This window comes from Rhinolophus sinicus, chromosome 7, assembly GCF_057876585.1.
Source record: "Rhinolophus sinicus isolate RSI-liver-muscle chromosome 7, RSI-T2T, whole genome shotgun sequence".
Classification (NCBI taxonomy): domain Eukaryota; kingdom Metazoa; phylum Chordata; class Mammalia; order Chiroptera; family Rhinolophidae; genus Rhinolophus; species Rhinolophus sinicus.
Genome location: NC_142507.1, coordinates 35,982,975 through 35,999,699, shown reverse-complemented (window position 1 = coordinate 35,999,699; position 16,725 = coordinate 35,982,975). Strand labels below are relative to the sequence as shown.

The following is a 16,725-nucleotide window of genomic DNA, read 5'->3' as shown; positions in this document are numbered from 1 at the left end:
GAGGACCAAAGAGACAGACAACTCCAGATTGGTAGGTGGCAGGGTTGATAAGCAAGGGATCTTATATGTGAGGCTGGTCTTGGACTGCTGCAACATGAGTAAATCTCCACACCCACCCACCAGAATCTTAAAAGTCTATATAGAGACCTTAACTGGGTTCAGCCACATGCACCATCCAGGTGGTCTCAACAACAACTCACTCTCTCAAAGTTGTGTCCTTGAAACGACTCCTAGCATGAGAACAGTGGGCAGAACATACATTCCAAGGACCAGGGAAGGGGTGAGGAGCCTCCAGTTGTACTGGTCCAGTTCGAGGGTCAACCACCAGTCACGTCCTCTTAATTACCTCCTCCAACAGATATCCACCATCCACCAAGTACCATAAACACATTAGTATTAATAGACTTACATGGAGTTTCATGTCAGTGCATTGGAAGACATTGAGTATAAGTGAAACACAAGTCTTGGTTACAGGTCTTCTCAAAACCTTTATGCTCTGTGAGGCTTGAAGGCAGGAGTTTAATATGCAGTTAGTTGTTCCCAGAATTTTTTTAGCACAAAGATTTTATATTTTTGAGACTCATTCAGGCTCACTGATTTTTTAGGCTCTTCTTTGTCAGAAAAATGATGGAATTTTAAAGAAAAAATTGATTTTATATACCTTACAATGTTTACATTGCTAACCAATCACTATTCTACATCTTTAAGCAGTGGTTCTCTTACTGCTGTAAAAGGGACTCCATCACTTGCAGCCCTTGCAAAAAGGGCAGTTTTCTGGGATGCAAGCGCAAAGGTTCTGATCCAGTAGGCCTGGGCTTGGGCCTGGGGATGTGTATTGTTATCAGGCACCTCAGGTGATTTGGATACAGAGCCAGCTGTTGGCCTGGATCCAACTGGGCCTGCAGAGCTTCTGAAATAGTGGATTTTTATATTGGTTGCACATTAGAATTGTTTGGAGAGACGTTAAAAATTTTATTGACCAGGCCTCGTTTCAGACCAATTAAATCCAAGTCTGTGGGGTTGTATCAGTATTTTCTTAAAGCTTCCAGGTGATTCCATAGTGCAGCCAAGATAGAGAACTAGCGCTTGTAAAGATTCATTGTAGAAAGCCGTAAGCCTCTTTGGCTCCACAGGACTTGGAAATACTTCATAAGATCTATAGCTAATACCCCAGTAAAACCTGGGCCTGCCTCTGGTTTAATTAGCTTATCAGAGAAAGCTGCCTAGAGATTTCTCTTTTCTCTAGGGAGAAACAATTCTCTCAGAAAGTACCTTCAGCCCCTTTCCCCAAATAGTACCAAAAAAAAAAAAAAAAAAAAAAAAATCCTTAATAGAAGCAAAACTCTGAGCTAATATAAAACTTCGAACTGAAACAGAACCACTGTAGAGAAAGAAATGGTTCAAAAATCTTTCCCAAGAGCATGCTGGTCTATCACATTTTAGCTTTTATGCCTTCATATCCCCAACTTTCTAAAACAAGAAATTGCTTAACATTAATTTTACAACCAGTTTAAAGTTCGCTAATACTTTCTTCTTAAAGGGACCTAACATTGTTTATCTTAATTAAAATACTCACCAACTTTACAACCTACCAAGAGGTTGTAATTTAATGTGACAGTTTTAGAGCACATATTCCATGTGCTACTGCTTTTCCTCCTTCTCTCGTCTGCCACTTTGCCCTCCTCAGAGGACACAGTGAATGAAGGAAGGAAGCAACTAGCAAAATAAAGAGGACTAATATTTGGGAATGTGAGATCCATCTACCTTCCCCTGACAAAATGTATTAGGTTGGTGCAAAAGTAATTGCGGTTTAAAAGGTTAAAAATAATTGCAAAAACCGCAATTACTTTTGCACCAACCTAATAAATGGTGTCTTACAGCATCAGAATTGTTGAATGATTTAATTATAGGACCATGATTCCTTAAACTAAATCCTAGTGCTGGATGTTGTTCAGCATTCGAAATATTTTATATTTAGGGGAAAAGATACTGTATACGCTGTTACACAAGCAGGATCTTGAGCAGCACTTAGTAATCAAAGATGGGTCTTTCTGCAGCACAAGTAGAGTATGAGTTGCCTTATTATCAATTCAGGTTTGGTTTTTGCCACCAAATGAGTCTGTAGTAACATTATAAGAAATATTTTGGTTTTAACGTTTGTTTGTATATTAGAAATTTAGATGTGTAGAACTGTGAAATTTCAACCAATTATTTTTTTTTAATTTCTTTTACTTTTTCTCTCTTTGTTTCTTTTACTTCTTACTTTGCTTCTGTGGCTTTTATAGACAGTTATAATGACATGTTTGAGTACACCTTGTGCATATAATCTCATTTAATCTTAATAAAAATCTATTTAAATAGGTCGTATTATTTCCATTTCACAGATGAGAAAGCTGGGTCTTTGAAAGGTTGTATTGTTTGTGAAAATGGGCCCACATTTAAACACTTGACATCAAAGTCCACTGCACCACACAGCTTCCTTACCAACAAACCGAAGACTAAAAAACGGAATTGAAGACGTATGCACATATCCCATTTTATTATTTTTAGGTTAAAAACCCAAGCTGGTTGCTCACAACCTCCTATTAAAACACAGAAGCTGTTTATAATCATCTTGGAAGAAAGAAACTGGAGCAATATTTAACTTTAACATTTGGTCTCTCAATGTAACAACATAGATCTTTAAGTAGGCTAGCACTTTTTCCAAGTAAATAAGTCAATATTTAAATAAACACTGAAATAATATATAAAATACATTTCGTAGGTGTCCCGAATCCAACCTATTGAGAATGGTCAAGAAGAAAATTCACAGGGAAGGTCCTTTAAAGACTGTCTGGCAAGACTCTTCAGCTGGATAATGGGAATAAGCCACTGCGAACCCCTTCAATTAAGGCAATAAACGTATGTGCGCGAGAGCGCACTGGTGTTGGGGTCGGGCTGCAAAGCTAAGGCAAATACAGAACAATGTATCCTTCTGTGCAGGTTTCCATTTGACTTTTCACTCAGGAATATAGTATTCCTCAACCAAATACGTAGCCCTTAATAGTAATGGCTTTTCCTGTTTTCCTATGTGAAGTGCTCTTTTTGCATTTTCTCTTATTTTTCAGAGGGAAATGGTGAGTGGCACATCCTGTCGGGTGGCAAGTCATCGCCAAATTCTCATGTCATAAATAAATGACAATTTTGTTTTAAATGACTTTTTTTTTTTAAATTACAGAGTATATTTTCTACAATGGAGGTATAAAATAAGGAATAGAGATTTTCATGTAGAACTTAGAGCTTCAAAAATTGGCATACTATAGACTTTAGAATTTACCCAATTTAAGAATCTAAAATTACTTTTCAGAAAAAAGTGCTTATTTTGCATGGGAACTCTGCACTCAAGGACTGGATTCAGTATTTTGCTCACTGATTTGCTGTGGACTTGAATGGACACTTTCTAATGGGTGTAGCATTTTCTAATCTTCAAATCTTTGGGCTCAAGCTCTGCCATCTCCACTCTAAGCCTCTGTATGTGTAATTGCGGAAGGCACCAGTAATTATACTGATAAATTATATGACCACTTTTCTTGTGACTCTGAATTAAGCTTTTATGCACGAGTTTTTTGTTTGCCTACTGTGTGTTTACACCATCATCTACTAATAAGATTGAGTATTGCATATTAAGAATTCAGCTAGATTAAAAGGAGTTACCCAGTTTGCTTCATAGGGAGTCCATTCCTTAAGATAGGTGATCTGAAAATATTAAATGCAATTCTGTTTTATTATATTACTGAGAAAAATGCTGATGGGAAAGTGAGAAACATCATAACTTACTGTATAGGAATTATACCATCTGGATATTTCAAGTTATGCATTTACATGTTAATGTAATGTAATTGTAATTACTTGTTAATGTAATTGATATAACAGAATCATAGAGTCTTATAGATGGCAAGGACCTCAGTAATTAGCTTGTCCTTCCTCCAGATTCCTTCAGGGAAAGCTGCTCCTATGCTAGAAGAGAATCTTATTTTTTAAAGCCTACTGTGATAAATAATCCATCTCTTTCATTCTGTGGTGTGGGTTGATTTGCTCTTGCCAGTGAAATTAATGAACAGATGGCCTCTGTGCTATCTGTATATTCCTTCCATGTACTTAGACCCTATTATTAAATTTTCCCTTCCCTATGCAGAGTCACTTCAATATTTTCTTTTCATCTGTTTATTTCTCTGCTAATGACCACCTTTAAATGATAAGCCCCGAGCAGGATCTTTCTTATTCTAGTCAAATAGGAAAAGTCATCTCTGAGGTTAAAATTTAATGTGATGTGAAATAGAAAGGTGCTAATCGGAAAAAGAAGGCATTTCCCGAGAGCCCTGGGACCTAAAAATGTAGTCAGTCTGGGAATAAACTGTTACCCTGTGGTTTAACTTGGTAATGACTTAGCATAAGGAAAAGGGTAATATTGTTTGGAATTTATGAGCAGGGTAAGGAAGACCTAGTGGTCACCAAAACATGATTTTAAATGCCAAGACTGAATCCAGTAATCCTTAAATCTTAATGGCATACTTAAAGTTATACGTTCAAGACCTTATTTCTAAGGTGACCTCACATTCCTATTTGAGACAGTCTCATTTTAAGCCTGTTGTCTCTGTGTATTATTACCATCCTCTTTCCTCCACCCCATATGTCCAGATTTAGATGATAATTTATATGGTCACCCTAGAGTTATTGAACATTCACTGTCACTTGCTTTTTTCCTCTGCTTCTGTCCTGCCTTGAATTGATTATCAGTGGTTTGTTTCTGATACTTTCTATGGTTTATTATGATCTTTTAATATCTGTTCTAGCTTCTAAGGTGATGGCTGTCCTCTTCACTTAGGATCATCTTCAGCAAATTTAATTATCTAGGTCAAGGGAATACTGATACCTAGGCCAATGTCCTTTGGAACACTATCCATTTTCATTTTTATCTTCTTTTTATTTTAATCCCCTTTCCTTTTTTTCTACTGTCACTTCTTCACCCTTTATCTACCCACCAGTTGCCACTGACTGATTAATCTTCAATTTATATCTTAACAATTACTTTCCAGCAATTACTGTCTGCTAGGTCCTGTCCAGAGATGTGACACTCCTGTCAGTTTTGTACTGTCACCATGTATCAAATTTATTTTCTCACTTCACAGATTTCAAATCCTCACGGGAACACTGGAAATAAAACTATGATGTACTGTTTCCACAGTTTTTATGGCTTTTATTCAACCATAGTGCATTATGTAACTCTTGACAAGTCTTTTTTGTCCTAAAGTCATGCTTGCACTTTGTAAGGAGAACTCAATAAACAGAGATGAGGTGCTGAATTTCCCAACATTTTCATTATGCATTTTTAAAATGAGGAATTAAAGTTTCTAAAGTCCTACCAGGAGTTAGTGAAAAAGTCAGCATGTTTGCTCACTATTGACTTTTAATGATACTATTTTTCTCTAGGTTTAAGTGGGTCAAACATAAAACATAATGCCTTAAGCAATAGTTAACGATATCCTCTTAGTTGTAGCTTAATATGCTTAAATTCAATGAAAATCAATTTTAATTTCTTTACACATATTTTTAGAATGTTTTAACTAGTTAAACATTTTATACTTTAACTTGAAAAGAGCTCATGCACATGGGAGAAATCTCATGGCATGCATTCATTATATGGAATTCTATTTATGATGTTTTTGACTTATAAAGAGTCAATACAAAAACTACTATGACAAACATTCAAAACAGTAATACGGTAAAACCCGTTTGTAATGCTGCTGTTCTTGGTTGGGGCTGTCACGTGTTAGAACTTGACATAACCCTGTATGTGGCATGATTAATTATGTCATGTCAATTTTTCTTTGCAATATTTCAGCAACCATAATATAGCCTGTTGTATGTCTGAATCCATTTAAATATTAGTCATTCCACAGGGTTTCCTTGTACCCAATTCTATTGCTTGAAAAAAAAAAAGGTAAAAAGGCTCTGTGAAGAATTCTGTGGTTGAGGTAAACAACAGAGATTTCAGTCTGTAGTCTGGATTCCTGCATCAAAAATGAAGTGTTTAAGTAGATCTTTGTCAACCAGCAAATGCCATTTCAGTCTGAGCATTTCACCACCTCATTCTGTGCCATCTGTCTCACAGGGAGCAATTAATCTGAAGCTCCAACATGCTAGCATTAAAATTCCATTAACACTGAGCAGAATATTAACGTTGTCTGGCGTTACCATTTTTATCTCTCCAAATTTCAGTGTTAAGTTTGAATAAAGCAGGTACAACATTTTAACCTATTTGTTAATTAAAAATATTGAATAAAATATATAATTAGCAGCTGGATTTATGTAATAATACATAGAACTTAGTTTAATAATGTCGTATGTTTTTGCAACTTTAACATATATGGGCTACAGTTTTATATTAGGCTAACGATTGTTTGTAAAAGCACTAAATATTTTACAAAGCCAATTTTCCCAGACCCTGACTTTGTAATTCCTTTTTCTTTTTGCAGAACCACATCACCGCCTTTGCAGAAGTCACATGATATTGAAGCAGATGGTTTTTCACTGCATTGGACATCATCCCTTTTCACCATCCATTCTTAACACCCAAAGTTTGTTTGATTACAAAAGAAGTTTATAAAGTTGTCTAATAATTTTTATAATTTTAAAATCCATGTCAACTTGTCTGTTGCCCCCACTAGACTGTGAGCTCCTCAAAGGCAGGACTGTGTGTTTCTTCTCTGTTTCCCCATTACCTACAACAAAGCCTTGCACAAAGTAGGTATTCAATTAAAATGTGATGACCAAATGAACAAATTAATTCTTACATAAAATAACCAGTTTAGATTCTCACAGAATCACTGAGACTATGTGAAAAGAAACCTCTATACGAGTCATATTTGTATAAGAAATCCCTCCATTTTGGGCTAGTTAAACTTTTTAATTTTTCATATATCTATTCAGCACTACACCATATTTCATTTGAAGTGGACTTTGAAAGTCATGGGGGTTTTTATTTTATTATTCAGCATGACATTATTTCCATCTTAACAGATTTCAGTGTGTGAAATTACTTTATGTTTAGAAAGTGTGTTCTATACTAAAATAATGTTTGCACATAATATTATGCTATATTTCCCTTAAAATATCATCCATTCTATACCTTCTAAGACTGGTGCTTCTGCTTTTGAAGGGGAAAATGCCAATTTTTACTGTAATAAGTAATGTATCATAATTAAAAATTATTTATTTGGACATCTGTTTCTGACAATTGTGGTTTAATTGTTGACTTGTAGTTTCTGAATGCAGGTAGTGTTTAGGGTAGTTTAAGTGACTAAATTCAGCAATGGTACCTATTTATTGAGTAATTTTCCATTGATAACTGTCTCAAGAGTGGTCACAGTCTCCATTCTTAGGCTTTTTACTGGTCAAGTTTCCACATAATTTAAATAGGAAAGAACCACACCCTGACAACATAATTTAAATTACATAAATGCAAGAAATGTGGTTAACATATTTTACTTTGCATACGTGTAGTACTTTATAGTTTACAAAGTACATTTTCATTTATTATTTAAACCTCATAGTAGCCCCAGGTAAACACTAAGAGTATGGCTTTAGTTTTATAGATGAGAAAAATAAAACCAAGGCAGAGTAAACAATGTGCCCAATATTACACAACTAGTAAGAGGCAGTTCAAACTTAAATTCAGGTTTTCTGATCCCAAACTAGCGCTCCTTTTAAATAAGCCACAGCTGCCATATTGTTTTGGACACAGAGGCCTTTCAGAGGTCAGTGGAATCCTGGGTAAATACCTATATTTTAAAAAAATGAAGAAATGCCTAAATAAAGTTATAAAAACTTTGCTGTACTTTAAATATTTGTTTTAAGAATGAATACTTTTCAAATATCCAACCACATATATAGTAACCTCTTTAAAATTCTATTTAAAAATAATGTCAAGAATCTAGGTGTGAGGTCTTTTGTCAAGTCAAAACCGAAATCAGATGTCTCTCCTGCCACCCTCACTGCCGTAATCTAGCCCCCACCACTCAGGAGAGGCCCTGAGGAACATATGAGTACCTCACACTAAGCATGTGGAATTAAGGATGAAAATCATGAGAATATAAGGTAAATGAACTGGACTATGAGAAAACCATTCAGTGTACTTCTCAACAATAACTTGGCAATCTTTAAACTTACTCTGAGTAAGTTTATTTGAGTTTGTCTCGTGAGCAATAGTTAATGGTAGAAATGATAATTCCTAACCTTGACAGAACTAAGGAAAATAAACTTCTAATTTTCTCTGTAATTTCAACAAATATCAGTAAATAAATATAACCAAACACTTTTCCATTACTCCCCAAATAGATGTTACTTACTCTTTTCTATCACTGTGAGGGTTAAAACACTTTTAGTAGGGCCAAAACTAGAAAATTCATGTTTCTACCAATATCAGACTTCTAGAACAAATTCAATTCTGGTAGAAATTTATAACATGAAAAGCTTGGAATGACCTGACCCTCTTTAAAGATGAGTTACTGGGAATGGACGTGAAAGGATAATCAAAATGTCTTAGGAGGCATGATTACCAGTAAGACTTCTAGAATTAGCTCAGTTCTGTCAATTCTAGCATCAGTTTTCCAAGGAACCAATCAGCATTGTTTCTCCTGTTGGAAGTCTTAGCTATATATTCGTATGTAAACGTTGTATCTTTGCACCTTGCAAACCTGGTCTGAATGTGGGAGTTATAAATTCCTCAGAAACCCAGATTTAACCCCAGATAGATCAGACTAAGGTGTTTTTAATATTTAAATGTCATGGGCCCAAGATTGTGCAATGAATTATCCTGCAATAAAGGACATTCCGAAGAATAAAAAGATACATGCACAGAAGGCAAAAAGCCAGCAGAGAACCATTAATAATGATGTTCCTGAGAATAATGGAAAAACACATTGAAGAAAATACTAATTTGTAAATATGTACATTGATAATGTAGTAAAAGCAGGTAAACACATATTTCTGATGAAGACATCTTTTTATTCTCCTTACTTGGGGCCCAGGTCAGTATAAATTAGGCAGCCTGAAAATTTCAGTCGTCTCTGTTTGCATGGCAGAAATTCTGTACATGTTTAATCTGATTCCTAAGATTATTTAAAAGGCTCTTTTATGTTAAAAGAGAGGTGAACCTTCTTTGACGGACTTTGTCTATTCCACTTCTAACTGGGCCTCTCTTTTCTCAGGATCTATCCCAGACAAATATCTCGGTTACCTTTACCAAACAGTTTCCTCTGTGAAAGAGCAGTAGGGGAGGGAATAATTCTCTGCTGTGTATTGTATTTTTCAAATAAAACATTTTAAAAAGAAATTTACAAAATTAAGTTTGATTATTTTCCTTCACGTATGAATCCTCTCTTGGGAGTAGAGAAATAAAGAATGCTTGTCAATGTGATGAAAGTCAGATTGTCAGAGTAACTGGAGAATGTTTGGGCAGGGATTGCAATGGTTCCGATTTGACCAGCTCTTGAGGCAGCTAAGTGACCCTGTGCACCTACCATGTTTCCCCGAAAATAAGACCTAGCCAGACAATGAGTTCTAATATATCTTTTGGAGCAAAAATTAATATAAGACCCGGTCTTATTTTACTATAATATAAGACTGGGTCTTAAATAATATAATATAATATCAGACCAGGTCTTATATTAATTTTTGCTCCAAAAGATGCATTAGAGCTGATGGTCCGGCTAGGTCTTATTTTCGGGGAAATAGGGTATTGTTCATCCTGGAATCTTATCAATCTCTATATTGACAAATCACAAACCTCTGCAAACTACCTGGGACACTGAACAGGTACAATCTGTTATATCATCTGCCTCCGAAGGCACAATTCATTAATTTTGGATTGCGTCTAAAAAGTATCCCTGGGCATGTACCAAATGGCTCTATTTACGCCTTACAAACAGTGATGTCACAATTTGCCAGGACTGGGCTTTCTAATGAATTTTGTGAGTTGTGATTCTATTGAAATATCAACTAGGGAAAATTCTTTCAGAGATTAAGTGAATAATTCTCTTCTAAGAAGAAAAAAATGAGAGTATTTAAATTCTTCTTTCCTGTCCTCTGTAGATTATAGCTGGGTCTTAGTCTGATAGAGCCTCAGAAATGCTTGACGTTTAATAAAATAATAAGCCTGCTGTTTCCACCCCAGGATTTGTGAGCCATGGATGGATTATAGAATCAAATTCAAAATTTAGATTGCCGTTTTCAAATCTGTGGCCCTTCAAATCACAAGGATCTCCAAAAAAAAGAAAACAAAATACAGGTGAGTGGACACACAACGACCTTCAGTGTTCGGAGGAAAACTCAAAGTTGACATCTCTAAGATGCCATTTTTAATAAGGGTGATCCTGACAGGTGCCACACCTGTTTATCCTCACTTAATTGAATTGCATTTATAAATGTGTTTCATTTTCATTGTGCATTAAAACACTATCACTTCTAGAAAAGGGGAAAATCTGTTTTCTTCCCAGGAGGGAATAAAAGGTGTATTTTAAAATTGATATTTAAAAGAAAAAAGAAAGAAAAACTTTTCCAAAATAGTGAGACATTTTGAGTATTAATCAGTTTCCTTAGATGTATTGCTCCTGCTTGGGAAGACCTTCCAGCCCTCATTCATTCAGTGAATACTTCTCGAGTGATTCTGTACACCAGATACGTGGCAGTGGGCTGACATGGTCCCTACCCTTCCAGATTGGATAGTTTAGCAGCCCCAACATTGACGGTGCCCTAACAAACCTGTTTAGAGTTAAGGTAAGCATTTGCCAGCTACCTATTCTCAGGACTAAGAAACTGATTTTTTATAGATTACAGCAACAGCTAAGGATAATAAAAAAGCATTGCTTCCGTAAACAACATTGCATAATTTGACTATTGCTAAATTTAAAAAGCGTTATATGCTATAATATAATAATAATAATAATAATAACTTACTATCTATCAGGAGTCTGTGGTTCAGCTGAGCCATTTTTCCAGTCTGAGGTGGGCTCATTCATGTATTTGTGATGAGGTTGGCAACTCTGCTGATCTTGACTGGATGTTCTCACATGTGGGGTCATCCGGCCATGGGCTAGTCTAGGATGTCTTACCTTGGGATAACTGAACTTTTCTCTACATCGTCTCTCAACCTCCATCTGGCTATCTAAGCTCTTTCACATAGGAGGTAAGACAGAGCAGAAGCACTGGCACCAAGGTGCTGGCACATTGTCACTTCCATCTCATTCAATTGGCCAAGGGAAGTCCCAAGGCCAGCCCAGATTCAAGGAGTGAGGGAAAAGCAACCAAGTCACATTGCAAAAGGGAGGACAACAAAGGTGGTTGGAGAACAAAGGCCATTTGTTCATTCAATCTACCACAAAATTTTCCTGCAGCTAAACCTTAAAAATGTTCAAGCAGTGCCTGCTTGAGTTGAATTCCTCAACTTATTAAGTACAGATTTATTCTGATGAGCATGAGAAACTCACAAATGACACTAGAGAGCTAGCTCATTGTATATAAGCAAGGATGATCACCCACCAATCACCAACTGTACCCCTAAAATGTCTTTGAGATAAACTGACTAGAGAACTGTCTACCCAGCACTTAACTAAGAGCAATAGGGAGCTTGCTGAAGCTTTCCTAGGTATTCCCAGAAAGCCTTCCTAGGTCTTCTCTGATAGGCAATGATAAAGGAAGAGGATATAATTTTACGAGAGAGAGAGAGAGAGAGAGAGAGAGAGAGAGAGAGAGAGAGAGAGAGAGGTGAATAGAAAGAATAGGAAAGAAATTGAAGCAAAAGAATAAAACCTGAAAAACGAAAAACAAGAACTGAAATATAAGACCAGGTTATAATATATATATATATATATATATATGTATGTATGTATGTATGTATATGTATATGTATATGTATGTATATATATATATATATATGTATATAGTGTGTGTGTGTGTACTCACACATGTATTGTGTGTGTACTTTGCGCAATTCTGGTTTTTACAAATTTCAGTTACCATGGTGCTGTGGACTCAATATTTATGTCCCCTCAAATTCATATATTGAAACCTAAGTCCCCAATGTGATAGTATTTGGAGATCGGGACTTTAGGAAGGAATTAGGTCACCAGAGTGGAGACCTAATATTAGTGCGATTAGTGGAGACTTGATATTAGTGAGTGCCCTTACAGGAAGAGACACAAGACAGCTTGCTTCCTCTCTCTCTGCTATCCACCATGTGAGGATACGAGAAGACAGCTGTCCGTAATCCAGGAAGATGGCTCTTTTCAGACACCAGATCTGTCAGCACCTTGATCTTGAATTTTGCCGCCTCTAGAACTGTCAGAAATAAATGTTTGTTGTTACCCAGTCTATGGTGTTCTGTTACAGCAGCCCAAACTGTCTAAGACACATAGTTTAGTTAAATAATACCACTCCCCCAACAACAGGTTCAAATTTTAGTTACCATGGTATAACATCTATGAGTAATTGCATAAAATACAAACACTGCTGCTAGCACTTCAGTTCACAAATCGCTATGTAAATAACACATGTGCATTATGATCAGTGACCAATCATTTCTCTCTTTTTTAGAGTCTGCTTGTGGTCACTGCACATTTGTTATTCTGTTCACGCACAGACAGCAAACCATGCAGTTGTGTTGACCTTTTGTCTCCCCAGGAAAATTCCATGTGCCATTTTTTAAAAATGCGTAATTAAAAGACGAAACCAGTCAACAAAGATGGAAGTGCAGCAAAGAAGAAAAAGGTGATAATGCTGAAAATGAAATTAAAACTAACAGAAGTGGCGTAATAGAAGACATAGCTGACCCTGGGAACACTGGCCACCACTGTCTGAGAGGTTAGAAATGCAACCAGAGGAACTGAATGAAAATGATTTTATTGAAGAAAATGAGGGAAGAAATTGTGATGAAAATGAAGATGTCCAGAGAAAGTGATTGGGACAAAAAACTTCACATTAAAGGAACTCTTGGAGATATTTCATGACATTGAAAGTGCAAAGGACAAAATAGTGGATCTAAAGTTAGAAAGTGGAGTGACAATTAGCCAAGACACAGAAAATAATACTCACTTCATGCTGTAAGTTATACAACAGGAGAAAGGCGGCAAGCACCGTTCACACTGCTCTGGATGAATTTTTTTTACCAAGAAATAAAACATTTAATTCTCAATGTTTCTAATATTTTATATTACAGTGTACTGAATATTAGTTTTGCTATTTTTCATTTCCCTACTCATTTAAAATTGGCAGTAGATTTTAGTTTTGACAAAAAATTTAAAGATAACGGATTAATTGTGATTTTTCCCATTGTTTATTAAGCTCTCTTTGCATGAATTCAGTTTGCATGATCATTTTTATGGTCCCACACTACAAAGTAAAGCCTGCCTGTGTATATGCTTATGCCTAGTCTATATACATATATATGTAGATACATATATATACACCTACGTATAAACATATAGAGAGACATTGTATATATATATAAAATATGAAAGCTCTCTTTTTAAAAGACATGTTATCTATATTTCAGATTAATATATAACATAAGAATTTTGTAGTCTCCTAATTGTTTATTATTATATCTCTTTTTGTTGTCATTATTTGGTTACTTATTTTTCTAAGGCCAAATTAAGAAATACGGGTCTTATCGATGGATAGAAATGTATTTGTACTAGAATACTATGTTAGCTGTTCAGACCACTCATTAGAAGGAGTAAAGGGAGATCAGGAAAAGTGATTTTTTTCTGAAATAACTCACACTTGAAACTTTAGGTAATCTTTCTAAATTATATTATGTACACTCTGGCTTCATACATAAATATACATAATTTAGCCTATCCAGCCTCTTGAACATAAATAAGATTTTAGTTCTCTAATAAAGTAAAGCTCCGGGGAGTTATGAAGAGCTATACAGGGGAGTTTGTTCCCTTGATCTAAAGAATTTGAGAACCTTTGATTATTTATTAGCTATTTCCCCCCTATTTACCCGGTTTTCTTTGCCCTCTGTTGTCAATTCTCACTATTTCTTGTCTTGAAATTTAACTCTCTTATCAACTTTCTTACCTGCTTTATGTATGCTTTTGTACTGTCAACTCAGGGTGCCATAACAGGCTGGGGGGCTTAAACCATGGAAATGTATTTTCTCCAGAATGTATTTCTGGAGGTTGGATGTCCAAGATCAAGGTGTCAGCAGGATTGGTGTCAGGTGAGGCCTCACTCCTTGGGCTGCAGACAGCTGCCTTCTTGCTGTGTTCTCACATGGCTTTTCCTTTTTGCTTAGGCAAGAAGAGAGAGAGCTTTAGTGTCTCTTCCTCCTCTCCCATTGACAGCAGTCCTATCGGATTAGGGGCCACGCTTATGACCCCATTTAACCATAGGTATCTCCCCAAAGGCCTTATCTTCAAATGCAGTTACATTGGGGGTTAAGGCTTCAACATATGAACTTTGTGGGGACACAATTCAGCCTGTAACAGCTATCTACCATCTATACTTCCTACAGAAGAGCTAAAGGATGCCAGGAGAACATGGATAATCAGATGTAAAACTAACTCAATTAAACTGAAGTGGACTTGTTTTTCTATTACGAAATAAAATGTGTGGGTTTATGATAGATATTTTCAGTGATGTCATTCTGACTTATTTGCGGTGCTACTGACTTCAGATGGCCCTTAGGGTTCAAACTAAAGTTATCTGATTGTCAAAAGTGAGGCCTTGACTATATATTTGCTGTGGGTAAGTATATCTTAAAGTATGGTATTTTTTTCTCACTAGAAGAAGTAAAAATGTATAACCTGAGATTTACAGGTGTTGTCTTAAGGCATAATCTGCAAGAACTCAAATATATGTCAAATAATTATGCTCGTTCTCTTAGAGAATGCTTTCAGCACATGGTTCAATGTAAATACAGTTGTATTACACACAAAATTTAAAACTTTCAGGTCCTAATTACAATGACTGCTTGTGAAACTTCAATGTTATGAAAATTTCAAGCTCTCTTAGCTAGCGTGTTTTCTTTGTGATTTGGTTTTTTGTGTTTACAGAGATCAACTTGTATATTATACCAGATAAGCCAAATGCTATAGATGTGGTGTTTTCTAAATGGGAAATTCATAAGACATATGGTGACAGCATCTGGGATAATATCCATACCACTTCAGATGCCTTTATATTTATTCCGAATACTTGGCCCTAATCTTGAAATGCTAAAGACATATGGACATACCAGCTGGGTATGTCCCATCAATTGAGACTCTAACACTGTTCACTTTAACAATATATATTTTCAAAAAATAACATTGCTATTTTTCAACTCCCATTATTGTTGGCTCTTTCTAATTCAACAAATTTCCAGGAACATTGTAAGGAATAACAGAAGCAATGGTAAGCTAAATTATCTTCTATCCAGTTTAATCTAGATGAAATCACAGATTTGTTAGATACTATTTATATCTTCATATAAACTCATGTAATATATATATATATATATATATATATATATATATATATATATATATATATATGGTTTCATTTTTGGGTAATAGACCAAGCAAGCCCTTCTATTCCTATTGTTATGAATTGAATTGTTTCCCCCTAAAATTAATACATTGAAGTCCTAACCCCAAGTATTTCAGAATGCGATTTTATTTGGAAATGGAGTTGTTGCAGATATAATTAGTTAAAATGAAGTCATACTGGAGTAAAGTGGGCCTCCAATCCAAAATGACTGGTGTTCTTATAGAAAGGGGAAATTTCAACACAGACAGACACACACAGGGAGAATGCCATGTGAAGAGGGAGGCAGATCGAGGTGATGATTCTACATGACAGGGAACTCCAAAAACTGATGGAAGTTGGGTGAGAGGTATGAAACAAATTCTCCCTCACAGTATTCAGAAGGATCCAAAACCTTGGTTTCAGATTTTGAGCTCCTAGAACTATGAAACAATAAATGTATCTGATTTATGCCACCCAGTTTAAATAACCCTAACAAACTAGTGCACCTATTTACTGCCTATGGTATTCTGGAATAGTGGAAAAGGCATAGACAGAACAGCTTTGAATCTTGGCTTCTTCACTGCCTGTTCTGAGATTTACGCCATGTTATTTAAGTTTATTAATCTCTGTATCAGTCAGGTTTCACTAGATTTTACACAGTAACAGTCAACCCTCCAATCTCAGCCCCAAGTACCTCCTGTTTATTTTTGGTTCACACAACATGTCCACCAAGGGTCACTTGTAGGCTCTGATCTATTAAAAGCCATCCAAAATTGAGATCCAGGCTGGCAGAGGTGATGCCATTTGGAACATAGTAATTAACTCTGGAGAGGGGAAAGATATCAGTGATGAGTGTCCCTGGCTCTTAAATAGTCTGCCACAAAGAGAAATACATCACTTCTACTCATCTTTCATTGGCCAAGGCAAACTGACCATGCCTGACCATGCCTGAATGTGAGTGAGTGGAGAAGAACCCAGAAAGGAAGAGACAGAACCAAATACCTATAAGCTGTCCCAGTGGTCATCCCTCAAAATTGATATGATTATCAGTGGAGATTCGTTAGTTGAATTCTTCATATTTTCATTCAACAATATTTACCCAGGCCTTACTGTATGCCAAATACTGTCCCAGATAGCAACACACAAGACAATATCCCTGCCTCCAGCTGGTTT

At 35.9% G+C, this 16,725-nt stretch overlaps 1 protein-coding gene across 4 annotated transcripts in view; it reads left to right on the top strand.

Annotated features, from left to right (window-relative positions):
* PLPPR5 (phospholipid phosphatase related 5) overlaps positions 1-7,260 on the top strand; it is a 112,386-nt gene extending 105,126 nt beyond the window's left edge. For 2 of the 4 annotated variants that reach the window (XM_019747040.3, XM_019747039.3), the window contains exons 6-7: positions 2,765-2,901; positions 6,516-7,260. In XM_019747040.3, the coding sequence (XP_019602599.1) occupies positions 2,765-2,899 (135 nt within the window). In that variant the 3' untranslated portion in view covers positions 2,900-2,901; positions 6,516-7,260. The remainder of the gene's footprint in view (positions 1-2,764; positions 2,902-6,515) is intronic. The other 2 variants (XM_019747043.3, XM_019747041.3) reach the window with 1 other exon arrangement.
* Positions 7,261-16,725: the final 9,465 nt, after the last annotated feature.